Genomic DNA, 17,939 nt, shown 5'->3' with positions numbered 1-17,939 from the left:
CATGTACCATCTACTACAGTATCAATGAAAATATTTTCAGTTCCCTAAAAACCCTCTGTGCTCCATCTACTCATCCCTCCCTGCCCCTGTCCCCACTCCTGGTAACCACTGATCTTTTTACTGTCTCTACAATTTTGCCTTTTCCAGATGTCACACAGTTGAACTCCTATAGTAGGTAAGTCTTCTCAGCTCAGCTTCTTACACTTAGCCATATGATTTAAGTTTCTCTCATATTTTGTCCCAGTTTGATAGCTCATTCCTTTTTAGCACTGAATAATATTTCATTGAAAGCACCTTAAATTTTAATTCCTTAGTTAGGATATAAACTCTAGCCGAGCCTTGGTGATCAAGCCTCTACAATTATGTGCCAAGTTATTTAACCTTTGTATGCCTTTTAATTCATAGTCTGTAGTCTAAGAATGAAGTGCCTACAAAGACTTTTACGAAGAATAAAAATTCTCTTGGTTCTTTGCTCTTCCATATAAGTGAGAGTTATTTTGTCTGGCTTCACAAGGGATTTTAATCAAAATTACACTGAATTTATATTTATTTGTGAAACTTCATCTCTTTCTCCATTCATTTAAGTCTTCTTTTAATAAAGTTTTAAAATCTCTCCATAACTGTATCACACATCTTTGTTTAGAATTATTCTAGATCCCTAGTTTGGGATGCTATCTGCATTGCTTTTTTATTCTAATTTTTCTTAAACAGGTAGTAAGAATGCAAATGTAGAAAGGAAAAAGCTAAAGCAAAAGAGTCAGCAAATTTGTGAAATGGAAAACAAACATTCATGCCAGGAGAATAACCAAAGGTCTGACTTAAAATATGAGAAGTATAAAGAAATGAAGAAATGGAGTTCTGTCCAAGCTACATTACAGACTGCCAAGTTCATATATAGAAGGCAAGGCAAAGCCCAAAGTAAAGGCTTGAGAGTAATGATGTAACAAGACATTTTTAAAAGTTTTTTTTTTTGTTTATTTATTTTTGAGACAGAGAGAGACAGAGCATGAACGGGGGAGGGTCACAGAGAGAAGGAGACACAGAATCTGAAACAGGCTCCAGGCTCTGAGCTGTCAGCACAGAGCCTGACGCGGGGCTCGAACCCATGAACCGTGAGATCATGACCTGAGCCGAAGCCGGACGCTTAACCGACTGAGCCACCCAGGCGCCCCGTAACAAGACATTTTTAGATTGGGACAGTTTCTTACATAGTCTGTGGAAAGAAGAATAAACCAAAAGTGCCAGTCCCCAGTGATCCCTGCCTCACACGCCAAAAAGGACAGTACTGACACAAAAGGGATCAGATGCCCACACCCTGAGTTGTAGGAGGCCCTGGTGCTGGGGAGCAGTTGGAGACCACAGCTCAGCAATTCTCTAGTCTGCACTTCTAGTCTCAGGTGGGCAGGGCAGAAAGCTCCAAACCTTATCTGAAGCCTGGAGGTGATGAGACAGTTTCACAACAATTTCCCAGGGGAGACAGAAAGTGAGTGGGAGATGATGTCCCAGCATCTCCTTGGGGCCTCCCATTCTCTTGTGTTCCCAGAGGAGCACAATCAGTACCGCCAAGACTCACATAAAGTGAGTTCAAGCCTTTGCCTACATTTATACACGCAAGGTCAACGGGATGCCATGGCCTTTCTCCCACACAGACAACAAACAAAGCAGTACCCTCCTTGACTCTTGCCACTCTTTACAAAGCACTCTATCAGTTAAATCAATGAAGAATTCAGATCCAAATGGGATGTCATTTTGCATTATTCAATGGTGACACATGTTGTAATAAATAGTCTGACTCCATTTTTTGATGTCTGACTGCTGATACCTTTTAAGCTTCTCCTCTCAAACCTCTTCCTTGTCTGCCCCACATCTGAGCAAGGTGATGAGAAAGCCTAGAGGCTTTCTCCTTTGGAACCACTAGGAAGTTCAACCTGTGTGTGGAAGCCCTCACCCTGGCCCTACCCCCAAACCATCATAAAAACCTGAAGATCGTCTCCTTTCCCTTTCTCTCAAGGCATTTTCTTTCTTTTATTTTTAATGTTTATTTTGAGAGCAAGAATACGTGCACACGTGGGAAGGGGAGGGGCAGAGAGAGGGGCATGGAGACACAGATTCCAAAGCAGGCTCCAGGCTCCAATTTGCCAGCACAGAGCCCAACGCGGGGCTCGAACCCACAAACCATGAGATCATGACCTGAACTGAAGTCAGACGCTTAACCGACTAAGCCACCCAGGCACCCCTCTCAAGTCATTTTCTTTTTTTTTCTTTTTTTTTTTTTTTTTCAACATTTTTTTAAATTTATTTTTGGGACAGAGAGAGACAGAGCATGAACGGGGGAGGGGCAGAGAGAGAGGGAGACACAGAATCGGAAACAGGCTCCAGGCTCCGAGCCATCAGCCCAGAGCCCGACGCGGGGCTCGAACTCACGGACCGCGAGATCGTGACCTGGCCGAAGTCGGACGCTTAACCAACTGCGCCACCCAGGCGCCCCTCAAGTCATTTTCTAACCATCTTAGGAAGCCCATCCTGCTCTCACCAGAAAGTGTCATTACGTGAGTGATAAATATTTTCATATCCTCTTGCATGTGTGTGGTGTCATTAGTCTCGACATCCAAACCAAATTTGGGGTGGGGTCCACCCTGTACCTGCAGAGTGGCCAAAACACATGTCCTAGTTGAGTACTATGATGATGTGTATTCTTACACTGAAGGTTCATTTCAAAACACTTGAATAAAAATGTTTGAGAATACATGTTAAAGTTTTTCTCATACTGATCTTCTGCCTATTTTACTACTTTTTTTTAAAGTCAATTTGTTTATTTTGAGAGTGAAAAAGAGAGAGAAAGCATGTGCATAAGTGGGGAAGGGAAAGAGAAAGGGAGAGAGAATCCCAAGCAGGCTCTGCTCTGTTGCTCTCAGCACGGAACCTGAGGCAGGGCTTGAACTCAAGAACTGTGAGATCATGACTTGAGCCGAAGTCAGATGCTTAACTGACTGAGCCACCCAGGTGCCCCATGAGAAATTTCTTTTTAAAAGGAAGTTTCCTTTAGCTAATTTTACTGGGAATTTGCTTGTTGAGTATTGAAAATAAAATCAGAGGAAGAAAGGTGTCTGTGGAGGTAAATCCGTCCACCTCTGCGGGAGGGCCTGCCAGTCACCCTCTCTTCTGTCCTAGAGTCAGGCTGATCTAGATTTTATCTTAGCTACCCCTTCTCTCATTCCTTCAAGGCTTAAACTTTTCTAATACTGCTTTTAAGATCTCTCGGTTTCTGCCTTCGTACATGATTCCGCTATGATTTTTGATTTGTGGTTTAGATCTGAGGTAGATTCTGTGCTGTAGAAGAAGGGCAGTGAAGCAGTGATCTGGAAATGGAGGCCTTGGAGGAGTGTGGGTTTTTTTGCCTGATGCACACATCAGACATGCAGCCTCCACTAAAGACTAAGAGCACCCCACTGGTTTTACCAGTGATACAGGACACCTTCGCCAAACAGGCCAGCCAGTCAGTGCCTCAATGCCTTTCTTCCTTGCCTTCCTTTCATTTCTGTGTCCATCTCTGGCCCTTAGACACACCTCAAAGGAGTCCTCATGTTGCTTTTGTGTGGTGCCAGGGTCCTTCATCCCACTCGGTACAACTCTGCTCCTGAGTTATTAAATGAAATGTCATTTGTTACTGAATCCCCTTCCTTTGTTTATGTATGTCACGTATAAAGTACACTGGATTTTATTTATAATGAAATAAAAACGATTGCTTTTGGTCTTCGTAATCTTTTTCTGTAAACTTGAGCATTGAGCCATTGGTCAGAAATGTAACTCCTGTTGCTTAGACGTGTATCATTTTCATTTAAAGCAATTTTTGTACAAACATGAAATCTGAGAAGCTAAAGAGTAACTTATGAAATGCTAAAGAGAACACTGTTTTTAAATTTTAAATTTGATTTGTATTCAATGGTCTTAGGAGAATTTCCCCATTCCTTAGGGGGTGCTGTCAGCATTCTCTACTAGAGGAGTAGCTGAGCTTTGAGCTACATCAGTGCATCAGTTCCTCAAAGGCTGTGAATGTGTACTGAAGATCTTAACGTCCCAAAGCTCAGCTCCCTGCCCTGGTAGGGCCCACCTGAACAGGGCTGGCTGGCACTGGAGCTATTTTTGTTAGGGTTGAATTTCAAGGCAAGAAGAAATGGGTACCACCATGGAACCAGAATCACTCTCAGTCAAAATTACTGTCTTAGGGGCACCTGGGTGGCTCAGTCAGTCTGACTGGCTCAGGTCACGATCTCAGTTCGTGGGCTCCAGTCCTGCGTCAGGCTCTGTGCTGACAGATCGGAGCCTGGAGCCTGGAGCCTGCTTTGGATTCTGTGTCTCCCTCTCTGCCCCTTCCCCCATTTGCACTCTGTCTCTCTCTCAAAAATAAATAAACATTAAAAAAAAATTTTTTAATTAAAAAAAAGGAAATTTCTCAAATACAATATAGTCTCTTATGAGTTCAGGTTTAGAAAAAACTAGTCCATGTTGTACAATCACTCCTAGATGCTGTATATCAACGTTCTGGATCTTCAGACACATGAGACTACTTCAGAATATGGAAAAGGAGGGGCGTCTGGGTGGCTCAATCAGGGAAGCGTCTGACTTCGGCTCAGGTCATGATCTCACAGTTGGTGGGTTTGAGCCTCACGTCAGGCTCTGTGCTGACAGCTCAGAGCCTAGAGCCTGCTTCGGATTCTGTGTCTCCTTCTCTCTCTGCCCCTTCCCTGCTTGCACTCTGTCTCTCTCTAATATAAATAAATATTTAAAAATTAAAAAAAAAAAAAAAAAAAGAATATGGCAAAGGAAAAAAACCCAGAAGGTGAGACCTGTCTTCTATTTTCCCACCTACTTCATCATTACAGATAGCTCACTCTATCAACTAAACATATAAAAGGAAGTGCAAATACCTGATCTAGCAATACCGCTGTCCCGGTCTTCATTCTGTCCTCTGCTTGGCATGTCAACTGGAGTGCTATGTGCTAAGATAAAGGCAAAAGTAACAATGTTATTGAACTTCCAAAGAAGGCCTTGTTTAAAAGCCACTACAGTAATTTTTACATTTCAAAGTAGGCTACTGCTATTGGTGATTGGCATACGTGTATATATGAAAATCAACGAGAAAGCAAAATTAAATACATAAAACACAATGGTGAGAGTAAAAACAGAACCAAGTAATTACCTGTCTTTACCCTACTGTAGCATAAAAACTTGTTGGAGTGGTGCCTATTTCTAAAGCAAACTGAATAATAAACTATTCATGCAGTTGATAAAATGAACAAACATTCTCAGGCAGATACTTCCAGCCATTGTCCTCATCATTAGTAATATTTAAATAGCACTGTATTTTCAAAATGCTTTATAATCAGTTTTATTAGTAACTATAGGCAACTTAGGAAACAGAAATATTTGAATACCATTTCATAAATTTAAAAAATGTTTCTGTTTATAACCCACTCTCTTGGCAGATAAAAACCCCTTCATTTTCAAATATTTCTTCCCCCATTTCTTTTCCATATACACCCAGTATCACTGTAGAGTTACTGAGAAAAACGAATATCCTGGCATGAATTTTAGAAAACACTCTAAAGTATTACAGACTTGTAGGAATGCTTCAGATTCATCATACATATTGAGCTAGAGGGTAGAGGACATATTGCTATAGTAAGCTTTAAAATGTATGAGAAACCCAGGGCCCTGCCTGATTATTATACTTTCCAGAGAGTTTCTGAAGACTGTTTATTTTCATAATTTTGAAGAGAGCATATAAACATGTTAGCCTCACTCTATGTAGGTGGGAAGGTGTCACTTTCATCGGGGTGTCAGTTAACTAATAGAGCTTAGCACATTTCCAGCTACAAAGAACAGAATGAGGAATACCATTTGTCATAAACATAACCTTTAATGTTAGTAATGAAGATTCCCCACACTTGTTAATCATGCCAGACTTCAACAGACATTCAACAGCTTTAGCTAGCAAGGCCAGTTAAATCTAAGAATTTACCTACCCAGAGAGACCGAGATGATTATACCTGTAAAGAACCTAGAAACTGCATTTAAACTACTTAAATGCTAGAGAGAGTAGGGGTGGAAAGTAGAGAGAGAGAGAGGGAGAGATGAGGTGGCTGAGGAAGAGAAAAAGAGAGAGAGGGAGAGAGAGAGAGAGGTCTTCCATGCTCTTATTAGGTGACTTTTGAAGAAACTCTGTGCAGGTGGGGATGCAGGTGACTAAATGGATAGAAGTATATACCATGGGAAAGGAAAACAGTTCAGACTTGAAGAGGCCCAAGAAAATCAGAAAATATAATCCTCTTAGAAACACTAAGGGCTCATTTCAGATCAAAATCAGCTTACACTGGGGTATTAGCAAAGACATTTACAATAGAAGTTCATTGGTGGAATTTTCAAAACACCGTGAACTTGGCTGCATTTGAAACTATTATCTCAAGAGCCCCTTGGATTTCTAGAGAGGCACCAAACAGGATTTTTTTCTAAGAAACTGCACAGGAGTTATTACTAATGTGTGTGGGTCACACTGTTCTCAGCATTCCACACAAACCTGCAAAGAAAGAAGCGCTCCGGGTGAGCCGGAGAGGTCCTCCTTCAGCTACGCCCTGTAGCAGTTTGCTGCCGCATGCTTGCAGCAGACCTAGAGACAGAGACACACGGAAGAGGGGCCAACAAAGTACACACACAAAAATAAACACAGATTAAAGATAATGCAAAAAAACAAAACAACACAACAAACTCAAATAAAGCAAAACACACACCCACAATAGTGGTATTCAGAAAGAGAGAGCCCAGTTATGTGGCTGATTTTACCTAGGTTACTTCCAGTACGACAAGGACCCAAGTTATTCTGATTTGTGTTGAGTTTTCCCAAATTAGGATCCTGGTGGATGTATTCAAAGCTGTCTTGTAAGCTACATCCAGAGAAGGAGGGGAAAGGAGAGAGAGAAGAAAAATATCAAGAGATGAATAAGACTGTTTTCTAACAAACTCTCAAACACAGGCAACTTACCAGTTGTTCCAACTTTCCTTATAAATGAATAAAGTCTCACATCTACCAAAGGAAACTAAACTTTAGGGGAAAGGAGAAGACAAAAAAACTTTTTGAAGGCAGTCCAACCTATAAAACTAAACAACGTATTCCTAACAATTTTACATTATATAATGGGACATGGAACTCTACAAATTTGGCTTTGGTGACTGACACCTAGGATATCGCTATTCATTTCTAAATTGTGTTTTAGTAACTGACACTCAAGATGTTACTATTCATTTCAAGGGTAATTTCACATAAAACTTCAAAATGAAATTGATCTGAACTGTCAGTTAACATCTATGAGCAATTTAGCAAGTTTTTCCAGGAGGAGGATATAACAGAAATTATGATTCCCATAGGAGTTTGACTTCACAACATCTAAGAAGTTAGAATTACTCATAGACACAAATGTGAGAGAAGCCAATTTTAATAATTTACTTGATTTATTAACAAGTAAAATAAATATCAAGACTTCAAGGAGAATACAACATTAATAGGGCCAAAATAATTTTTACTTAAATGTGAGCTCGATATTCTATTATAGGGAATTAGTGTATAACTGAAAGGGTCTGAAAAAGAGTATCTCACAAAAAACAAAACATCAATTCTCATATAGGCTTAAGTCATGCCAGACCAATGTTAATTGCTCAAACAAGTTAAATTCATTATTTTGTTGAAGAGTAAGCAGAATTACTCAAAGGTACCCAAATCTACAAAGAAAAATATTTTTAATTTCCCAAGATTATGAAAAAAGAACGGCCTTCATTTGACCTCTAAGAATATCCCTTTGGGGCGCCTGGGTGGCGCAGTCGGTTAAGCGTCCGACTTCAGCCAGGTCACGATCTCGCGGTCCGTGAGTTCGAGCCCCGCGTCGGGCTCTGGGCTGATGGCTCGGAGCCTGGAGCCTGTTTCCGATTCTGTGTCTCCCTCTCTCTCTGCCCCTCCCCCGTTCATGCTCTGTCTCTCTCTCTGTCCCAAAAATAAATAAAAACCGTTGAAAAAAAACCCAAAAAACAAAACTTTAAAAAAAAAAGAATATCCTTTTAATTTATAACAAACTTCTTTCAAACTTACGAAAGTATAGCAAATGTTTTGTTTTATTCAAAAATGAAGCATATGAAATATTTCTGCTTGAAAAGTTCAAAGTGTATGAACAAATGTATCAGAATGAGAGTTAACATCAGTTTTCTTTGTCTACAAAGAAGTATAAAATTAGAGGAGGAAAAAACTCAGGAGTGAAGATCAGGATATGGCCTGGTCCAGGTATCCACCAGTCATAGAAGTGACATTGACAGCTGAATAGATGGTGAGCACATATGACCCAGCCTGCCATACATGTGCCCCACAGCCTGAAAAAACTCACTATGTGCTTCATTTCTTTAGAAATAAATTAACTAGCCAACCAGTTTTTTTGTTTTTGTTTTTGTTTTTTTTTAAGATAGAACAGCATTGGGAAATAAACAGTCATTTGTCTTTAAGGCCAGCTAATAAAGTCAAAGGCCTTTTCATATACATTATGTGCAGGAAAATGGCCATTTCTTTGTTAATGTGGACTCATCTCACTTCTTATTTCAAAAATATGTATGGCTCTCAAAGAACTACTCTTTCCAGAAACAGCCACTTAAAAAAATGGGGAGGTAGGGTGGATTGGTACAAAATCCCACACTTACTTATTTGTACTCCCACAGAAGCTGCCCATTCTAGCTGAGAACACCTTACTAATCATCAGCTGTGGAGGAGAACTAGAAGAAAAAAAAGAGAGAGAGAGAGAGAAAGTATTTTTGAATAAGAAAGCAGTTTCACCATTCCGTTTTTCACAAATAGTAGGAAAAGAAGCCCAAACTCACCGTATATAGTGTATCTTTAAAGTGGAGCCTTTGTAACTCATTGCAACCGAGCCAAACATCATTTCCCCTAACATGTTGACATCAGAAGCGGGTCTTGTGTACTGCATACATTAAAGAAACCAAAATCAAAGTTAATATGTGGCACAACATGATGTGCGATGCAAAAGAAAATAACATCTGGGGCGCCTGGGTGGCTCAGTTAAGCGTCCGACTTTGGCTCAGGTCATGATCTCATGGTTTGTGGGTTTGAGCCCCTTGCTGGGCTCTGTGCTGACAGCTCAGAGCCTGGAGCCTGCTTTGGATTCTGTCTCTCCCTCTTTCTCTGCCCCTCCCTTGCATGTGCTCTGTATCTCAAAAATAAATAAACATAAAAAAAAATTTTTTTTTAAGAAAATAACATTTATTGATCTATGGGGTCCTTCTTTAGTTTATTAGCAGATAATTAAAACTATTTCTCAAAGCAGAAACTCATCATTTTATAGTCTTAATCCATAATGGTGATTGCCTATTTTTTTCCCATATTATTACTTATGTTCATGATTTTGTATACGCAGTATCTTCATGTAGGATCCAAGTGTTTCATCAAAGATCGTTTTTAGTCTTGCTATGAAAAATAAAGATTTTTATTATCTCCATTTATAAACTTTAAAGATTAAGTTCTGAAAAAAAAAAAGGGCAACTCTTTTCTTGGTACTATGCAAAGCAAAATAAGTCAGTCAGAGAAAGACATATGATTTCACTCATATGTGGAATTTGATAAATTCAACAGATGAACATAGGGGAAGGGAGGGGAAAATAAGATAAAAACAGAGGGGGGGGAACCATGAGAGACTCTTAAATACAGAGAACAAACTGAGGGGTTGCTGGAAGGGGAGGTGGGGGGGTTGGGCTAAATGGTGATGGGCAATAAGGAGGGTGCTTTTCAGGATGAGCACTGGTGTCATATGTAAGAGATGAATCACTGGGTTCTACTCCTGAAGCCAAGACTACACTGTATGTTAACTAACTTGAATTTAAATTTTAAAAAATAATAATAATTTCCAAATATATATATATATATATATATATATATATATATATCCTGAATAAAAATACAGTTCAGCATTATTCACCTCAATAATTAATAGTGTTGAATGAAAATGCCAATTGGCACAGGTAGGGTTTTGTGAGGGTCCAAAAGATGACAGATGGTCTGATACCTCTGAAGTTTTACAAAAAAATATTTCAAAAACATCTGACCCCTGTACCTTCTGGCCAGTCTTTCTCATCCCTTTCGTCATCCAAAAGGGGGGCCTGCGCTACCTCCACTTTCCCAGATCTCATCTGCTTGTTAACCTACTGCAGCCTCATCTATTCAAACTGCTCTAGTAATGACTTCTGCCTTCCTGTCAAATCCAATGCACCCTTTCCAGTTTGCTTTCTTAAACATCTCTCATGGTATCTGGTGTTCTTATTTACCCTCCTTGTCGAATCTTCTTTCTTAGATCTTCCCTTGAACAGGATTGTTCCTCAGAGGACACTCCTACTCACCGTCTGCATTCTCAACCCCTCTTAGGATTTTGGTTATTCTTTACATAGGAATACTTCCCACATCTTTTATCTCCAGGCCCAGACCTCTCCCTGAACTCTAGAATCCTACATCCAAATGAATTCATCCAGATATCATTATATGTATGTAAAGATAATGTAACACATATTCTACAATAATGTATTATTACGATATGTGAATGAATGTATTTGGATATAGGATTCTAGACACCTGATGAACATGATAGATGTGAATGTCAACCAAACTAGTGTGCTGCGGGCACCCCAGCACACCCTGACCAAGACAAAACAATGGTCCAGGATCCAGCCCATCCAGCCCTGCATTCTCTGCTGGCGTGCTTTCCATCCAAGCCAAAACGTGGGAATCATTCTTAACACTGTCTTCTCAACCTTTTTTTTAAACTTCAAGTCCACACACACACATTATATACACACAAGTACATGCACACACTAACAAACACATACGCAACCTACGTATACATGTTTGCAGAAGAGGAAAGAGAAACAAATCTCTCAGCCTTGTTTAACGAGGCTCCTCTCTGTTCGGTTATAGCTCACGCCAACCTCTTCTCACTACATGCGGACAGAAACCAACTGTCTTTCACATTTTTTATTAATAACTTCCACCTACCGCCTCCATTTTATAATCTGCTTTTCCTTGGGGTACAGGGTCTATACGCCAATTGTGATTCTCAACTAGTTGAAAATTTCACTGTATACTTTTTAAATCACAAACCTCCTGGAAACTGAGGAGCACTGCGAAATAAGGGCAAATGTGTGGCACAAATCCTGAACATGAAATTAACAAAGTTCTATAGACCTGTGGCTGCCGGCAATTTACCCAGCTTTGCTTTTCCAGCAACATGGAAAATTCCACATGAGTCAAAAAAGAAAAAAAAAATTGATACATTCTTCATCAGTTTACATCCTCCTGCTCTTCAGTATTTATGAAACATTTCTTCCCTTATTTCTAGTTAGCCAGTATTTCTCAATAACCCAAATCCCTATCCTTTACTCTCTCTCTCTTTCTCTGTCTCTCTCTCTCTCTCTCTCTCTCTCTCTCTCTCTCTCACACACACACACACACAGATGCCACTAGCCCTGTTATCCCTCACACTCAAGTTAGATCTTACCATTTCTTTCTTCTAAACAAGATTTTCTTCCTCCTACTGGCAAGTGCTATTTTCTTAGGATGCCCATATACATTCCCAGAATCCTTAGAATTTTTATGCCAAAACTGGAAACTCTGTGTGTTTTAATCTAGTTCTAACAACAAAGAGCGCAAAACAAAAGCATTTACCTCATTTGCAATATGTCTTCCTCATTCATCATTATAATATATAATTCATATATTATACTTGATCACCTCGACTCGGATACAGTTTTTATCGAGAGAGAAAAGCCAAAGTGTGAAAAGAGCACTGACAGGACACATTTAAGAGCACACTGTGGAATACTTATGCTCATGTCCCTGGAGAAGAATCCTCCAGCAGCTATTATTCCCTGTGGAGAAATCACAGTAAATGACTTCAGCCCCACGGGGCATCTGGTTGGGCAGGGATGGTTTTACCTGGTACTTTGGAAGCTGCTCCTTAGCATGTTGTAAAGATGCCCCGGAAGAACTATGGGAAGAGGTGCTGGTGCTGCTGCTGCTGCCGCCGCCGCCGCTTCCTTGACAGCACTTGGCTGACATTTTAAGAGACACATCCTCTGTTTTCTGGGTTGACAGACAGGCAAGATAAGAGATTGCTAAGTATATCGGGCTTCCTCAGCACGCTTTTCATTGGGAACTTCTTTGTCAAATCATTCTGTTATGCTGTGCCTAAGCTGCACAGAAAACCAGAAGCTTTTTTTCCTTCTCTATGAGGACAAGAATGTGGCCCCTGGGGGTCTGAAGAAGGGTAACTAGACAGGAGATGGTGGTCTTGTAGTGGGACTATTCGCCATAAGTGATTCAACTGTTATTTACAGTTCAGTTCATAGATTTCATGGATTTCAACTCCTGAAATCGTCAGTGAGATCTGATCTCTCTGTTTTGGTCACTAGAGGACCCATTAGTACTAATGGAAAGTCCTAATCTATAAAATTCATGTGGAGAAAGACAATGCTCCAAATGTTAACCCTGTACCAGGCAAATGCAACAAAGTAGGAAAGCAGACTTACTAATTTGGAAAGCCTGGGTTTGTGTTTTTAATGACACACCTCCTCTAGCACTCCTTTAAAAGTAACAGGAGAGAGTTTGTGAAAGATAAACCAAAACTCTGAAACAGGAGCTCCTGTGAATTATACATCATGTGATGGAAAAGTGGCCTTTAAAGGTTAGGAGTAATACAAGATTATCTACTATATAGTCCCTAAATAGAGTTCACTGTTAATTTTATGATAGTGACATAAAGGTATAAAGACACACCTTTATTAATTCTTCCCTTCTGCCTACACCAAATTATATTGCTCCCTACAGAAGCATCCCGTGCCATCTATGGTAGGTTGTTTCTATTCTGTCTGAGTCTTACTTGCTTTTTTGTGTGCAGCTTTTGCTTGGAAAAACATGAATGCAACTGCAGCTTATCTAATCTCCAATGTGACAGTCACACTGGTGGTCTAATGCAAATGCCTGCAGTCATGTGCCTGATACAAACTCATGACGTTTTGTGCTTGCCAAGGGAGTGGGGGGCTGAAAATGGGAAAAGAATGTACGGAAAACACATACTGTGCTGGTCCATAACATTAGTCACTCCAGCAGTGACAGCATTCAAAGTCGTACTTGGTAATTCCCGGGTATCAGGCACTCCTTCAACACCCTCTTCAGATCTAGTTGTTACTTAATACCACTTAACCCAACACAGCCCCTCAGAGAGCCCAAAGTGACACTAAGTCCACACCTGCCTCACAGCCTGCTAGACCCTCTGGCTGGGGTACAACATACTGAGCAGTCTATAATTGGAGATAGCACCTGGGACGGTGAGTCGAGCACTACTTGTTTGGACTCTTTCTGTAGCCTTGGAAAAGTGACAAACCTCTCTGGACCTAGCTACCTTTTTGACTAAATGAGCACTTCCAAGAAAGCTTATATTCCCGACTCCAGTGTCATCACTGCTCTGATATACCAAAATTCCAGTTGCCTTTGAAAACCAGTGAGGGGCACCTGGGTGGTTCAGTGGGTTAGGCATCTGAGTCTCGATTTCGGCTCCAGTCATGATCTCACGGTTCATGGGATCGAGCCTCACATCTAGCTCTGTGCTGACAGTGCAGAGCCTGCTTGGGATTCTCTCTTTCTCTCTCTCTGTCCCTCCCCCCAGCATGCACGCATGTACTCTCTCTAAATAAAGAAATAAATAAACTTTAAAAAAAGAAAAACCAGTGAGAATTTTTTCTTCTACCTGTTACCACCATTAGGAGCCCTAGTGATGGTGTGTGGGTGTTTCAACTAAACCATCTGTGCAAGGCCTTCAGGGAAACAGGAAATGATATGGGAAATTAAGGGAGAAATCATGTCCTGTCAAGTGCTGGCTCACCTAAACTTTGATACAAATCTACCATTAAAGCCTACAGGTGAATCACCTGAGAGATTCCCCGCCCCCCCAACCCAACAAGCCCAACAACTACTGTAATGATTAGCTACCTGGCAGACTTCCACTATAAAGTACTATGGAATCTACCCAGCTAAACTGCCTTTAACCAAATACTTCCTTCCTGCAGAAATGATCCTTATCAAAAGCAGGAAAACAGCCCCTTGGCCCTGATGAAACAAAGACTGTGATATAAACTATTCATTTACTTAGCTACACATGCGATGAACTTCCAGAATTTGGTCAGTATAGACAGCAAGCTACTGAACATGAAAAGAATGAAAAGTCTAAAGGCGACAACTTAAGTACCTCAGGCTGAGGTCCAGAAGACTCAGGGAGGACCAGACTCTACTCCTCACCTGGACACGTGACCTTAACCTTTCCTGTTCTGGCTCCAGGGGATCAAGGGCTGCTCTGCCCTCACTTAACCCATCCCAGATCCTGCCGTGCCCCACCCCACAACACTCCCCCTCCCCCCACCCCTGCTTTGCACTAAAAAAAGGAAGTAAATAAAGTTTCCTTGGTCAAATGGGTTTGAGAAACACTCCCTTTTGAAGAGGACAGTGTATGTTAGCATACTGAAGCCTTATAGTAAGAAAAGCTATTTAATCTTGTTGAACCCAGTGCTATGTAATACCTCTTACTATCTATGAGAAATACCAGACAGAAGGATCTATTAACTTCCCTTCAGGCTAACACTTTCTGAATTTTAGAGTGCTCAGCTTTCCTATTACATAGCACATGTTTGGCATCAAAATCCTACTGAATTATAACTCAGCAGCAAATTTACCTCTAGTAATATTTACAGTACACTGCTGGGCATCTGTCATGACTCTCCAGTAAAAGTTTCACCTGGCATATTAATAAGAATACAAATGCGGCAGGATGGGGTGGCGGAGAGCCTTTGTTTACGCTGCTTCTGAACCTTAATGACACATACAGTAAAGCTCAAAGAGAAGATTACGAACTAATAAACGACTGCTCAGAGAGGTGGTTAAAAGCACAAATTAAAAAGATGAAAGCAAATCTGCATTTCATACCTGAGTTGCTACCTCTTCAATCTTGTGAACCGCTTTAGAATCAAATAAGACTTGTCTTCCTCTTCTCTCACAGTCCTGGTAAACTATCAGGCGAATCTCATTCAGGTCAAACTCCGAACATGACCAACTGTGGATTCAAAAGAGAGAAAGAAGTTACGTTATCCACAATCCACAACACTTGGAATGGTCATGGCGAGCTAAGATTCCCAGCCAACATGCTATGTGCCTCTGACCAGGGGCAGACAGCCTTGTCTGTGGGCTCTAATGGGCCATTGTCCATGGCAAAGGTTTGGAAGACTGCTGTAAACAATAAATCACTGGAGAGAAAGTTTCTCCTTTCAAAGCCACTTTGGGCAAAGACAGCAACCAAAAACCATAAGGATGTGTGCAGAAAGCTAAATTTGGATTCCTGGATTCTGGGAATGGTACACCTGAGGTACAGGAATGTTCCAGCTTCTGTGTTATTGGCCAGGGAACCATTTGGAGAAGTGAGTGGAGCCTTCTCCTCTCTTCCTCTCCCACCCACCAGGCTCAGGTGAAAATGAGTGGAATTACATATCCTAAATTTTAGAACTTTATTATAGCTGGCTTGGATACAGAAGTTTTGAAAACCAAGTGCATCACTGTACAGAATCTGAATTGCTAACAACAATCAGCAATGGAGGAAGCACAGCTTACTCCTGTTAAAAAGAAAACCACAGGCCCAAAATGGTGTCACTTAATCCAAGTCACCAAACCAGGACTGGCTTAACTGCTGTTTAGACCTCCCCTAGAAATAGTCTTAACCAGTCAATCAGGAATTTTCTGACTAACATGAGGTAATCTGTCACATGGGCCTACTCCTAGCCTAAAAGAAGATGAAGTAATCTGCATGATAAGACCCTTGTCCTTCCCCCTAAGGGAAAATGATCTAGCCTGAAACAATCCTTTCTTGTCTCTTGCTATTAACTCCTTGTTCCATCCTCCCAGTAAAAACCTTCCATTTTGCACAACTCTTCAGAGAGCCCCTCTACTTGCTGGATGGGATGTCGCCACGTTTATGAATTGCTTAATAAAGTCAATTATAACTTCACATTAAAAGCTGCTGGGATAAAATTGCTCTAAACATAAGTTTGCTCTTGAGTAATAAATGAAATCAGAATGTGAGGACTATAAAAAAGGGCAATCATTTAAAATGCACTGCTTTGGGGTGCCAGGCTGGCTCAGTCAATAGAGCGTGCAACTCTTGATCTTGGGGTCCTATGTTCAAGCCTCACGATGGGCATACAGCTTACTTTAAAAAAGTAAAAAAGTAAATATAAAATGCACTGCTTTGGACAGTTAATCCTGTCAACATATATTTGAGTGCCTACTATGTTTCAGGTACTGTGGTCCAGATGCTAGACATTCAGAAGTTAACTAAATAGAATTGGTCCCTGCCCTCATGGAGAACATGGTTTAGTGGGGAATACAGGGCCAATAATGATATAAATGTATAACTACAGATTGTCATAAGTGCAAAAAGGAAAAGGATATGATGAGTGTTATTTTCAGATCTGAAGAGCTGGGAAGTCCCTAAGGATTTAAGGAAGTGAAGGGGGTGCCTGGATGGTTCAGTTGGTAGAACATGTGACTCTTGATCTTGGGTTGTGAGTTCAAGCCCCACGATGGGGGCAGAGCTTACTTAATAAAACAACAACAACAACCAGACAGAGGATTTAAGAAGTGATTTTTAAATAGGACTTGAAGAAGTAAGAGCTAAAGAGATAAGGTGTGAGAATGAAGAACAGGGTAGGAAGAGAGTAGGCTGGGAAGACAGGCAGGGGTCAGGATCATGCCCTAAGTGCAATGAGAAGCCAAGATGTACAAAGGTTGATAAACTCAGGTCTACACTTCTTAAAAATTCAACCTGGTTCCTCTAAGGAAAACATGGGTGGGGAGATTAAGACTGGAGGTAAGAAGGCCAAAGAGAATTTATTATCAGAGTTCAGGCCCTTCATCAGGAAGGTTAGAGGAACAGCAATGGAGGTGGAGGAAAGAGAACAGATATTAGGGGCAGAACTAATAAGAGTTAGTGGTAGGCTGCGAGGGTACTGGAAACAAAAGGAATGCCTCCTGCTTAGAGAAAGCTGGAGAAGTAGGAGGAGTCCCCAAGGTATGGATGATAGGAAGTCACATAGATAGACTGACAAAAGCAAACTGTTTAAACTAAGAGACAGTCAACTACAACGAAATCAGACACATCTGGATCAAATCCATACTTTGAGTTTCCATTTTTTTCATCAGCACAATGAGAATATTAATGTCAACCTCACAAGGCTGCTATAGGAATTAAATGAAATATGTAAAGTGTTTCACATAGAGGCTGACACACAGTAAGTGCTCCAAAATGTTAATAATTACTTAAGAGAATTGTTAATGGTACAATTTTTTTTTTTTTTTTTTTTTTTTACCAGCCACAAACTGTGCATTATTGGCTCTTTCCTTTTTCAGCCAATAGTAGTTAATATTGAATATGTTCTTTCAGGGTAGCAGATTAATTTTCTTAAATCCCAGCACCAAAAAATATAAAGCTCTGGTTGTACCTTCTTCTAACAACCTATATTCTGAGTTATCATGCCCAAGCATCCCTTCCTCCCAGTTTTGACAACAACATGGCAAGTTTATTTTAGAAATCATTTTCTTCTACTCTCAGTCCAGAGACAGTCTGTGATGTAGGCCTGGCTAATCAGACATGACCACACGACCCCCAGCTAGGTTATGAAAGCCAGTCCCCCAACTTAGCTGCTCAGCTAGGAAATGATAACCCTGGTGCCTATTTTTGCCAGTATGAGGTAAAAGCCTATCTCTGAAAATGAAGTCAGGGTGAAAGAAAGCAGAGGGAAGGAGTGGG

At 40.7% G+C, this 17,939-nt stretch overlaps 1 protein-coding gene across 7 annotated transcripts in view; it reads right to left on the bottom strand.

Annotated features, from left to right (window-relative positions):
• FNIP2 (folliculin interacting protein 2) overlaps nt 1–17,939 on the bottom strand; it is a 132,525-nt gene that overhangs the window by 51,468 nt on the left and 63,118 nt on the right. For 5 of the 7 annotated variants that reach the window (XM_049631240.1, XM_049631245.1, XM_049631244.1 and 2 more), the window contains 7 exons: nt 15,068–15,194; nt 12,029–12,175; nt 8,911–9,011; nt 8,734–8,805; nt 6,841–6,941; nt 6,578–6,667; nt 4,929–5,000 (listed from right to left, as the gene is read on the bottom strand). In XM_049631240.1, the coding sequence (XP_049487197.1) occupies nt 4,929–5,000; nt 6,578–6,667; nt 6,841–6,941; nt 8,734–8,805; nt 8,911–9,011; nt 12,029–12,175; nt 15,068–15,194 (710 nt within the window). The remainder of the gene's footprint in view (nt 1–4,928; nt 5,001–6,577; nt 6,668–6,840; nt 6,942–8,733; nt 8,806–8,910; nt 9,012–12,028; nt 12,176–15,067; nt 15,195–17,939) is intronic. The other 2 variants (XM_049631242.1, XM_049631247.1) reach the window with 1 other exon arrangement.

This window comes from Panthera uncia, chromosome B1, assembly GCF_023721935.1.
Source record: "Panthera uncia isolate 11264 chromosome B1, Puncia_PCG_1.0, whole genome shotgun sequence".
NCBI lineage: Eukaryota > Metazoa > Chordata > Mammalia > Carnivora > Felidae > Panthera > Panthera uncia.
Note: the sequence above shows the minus strand (reverse complement) of the source record. Positions and strands in the feature narration are given on the sequence as shown.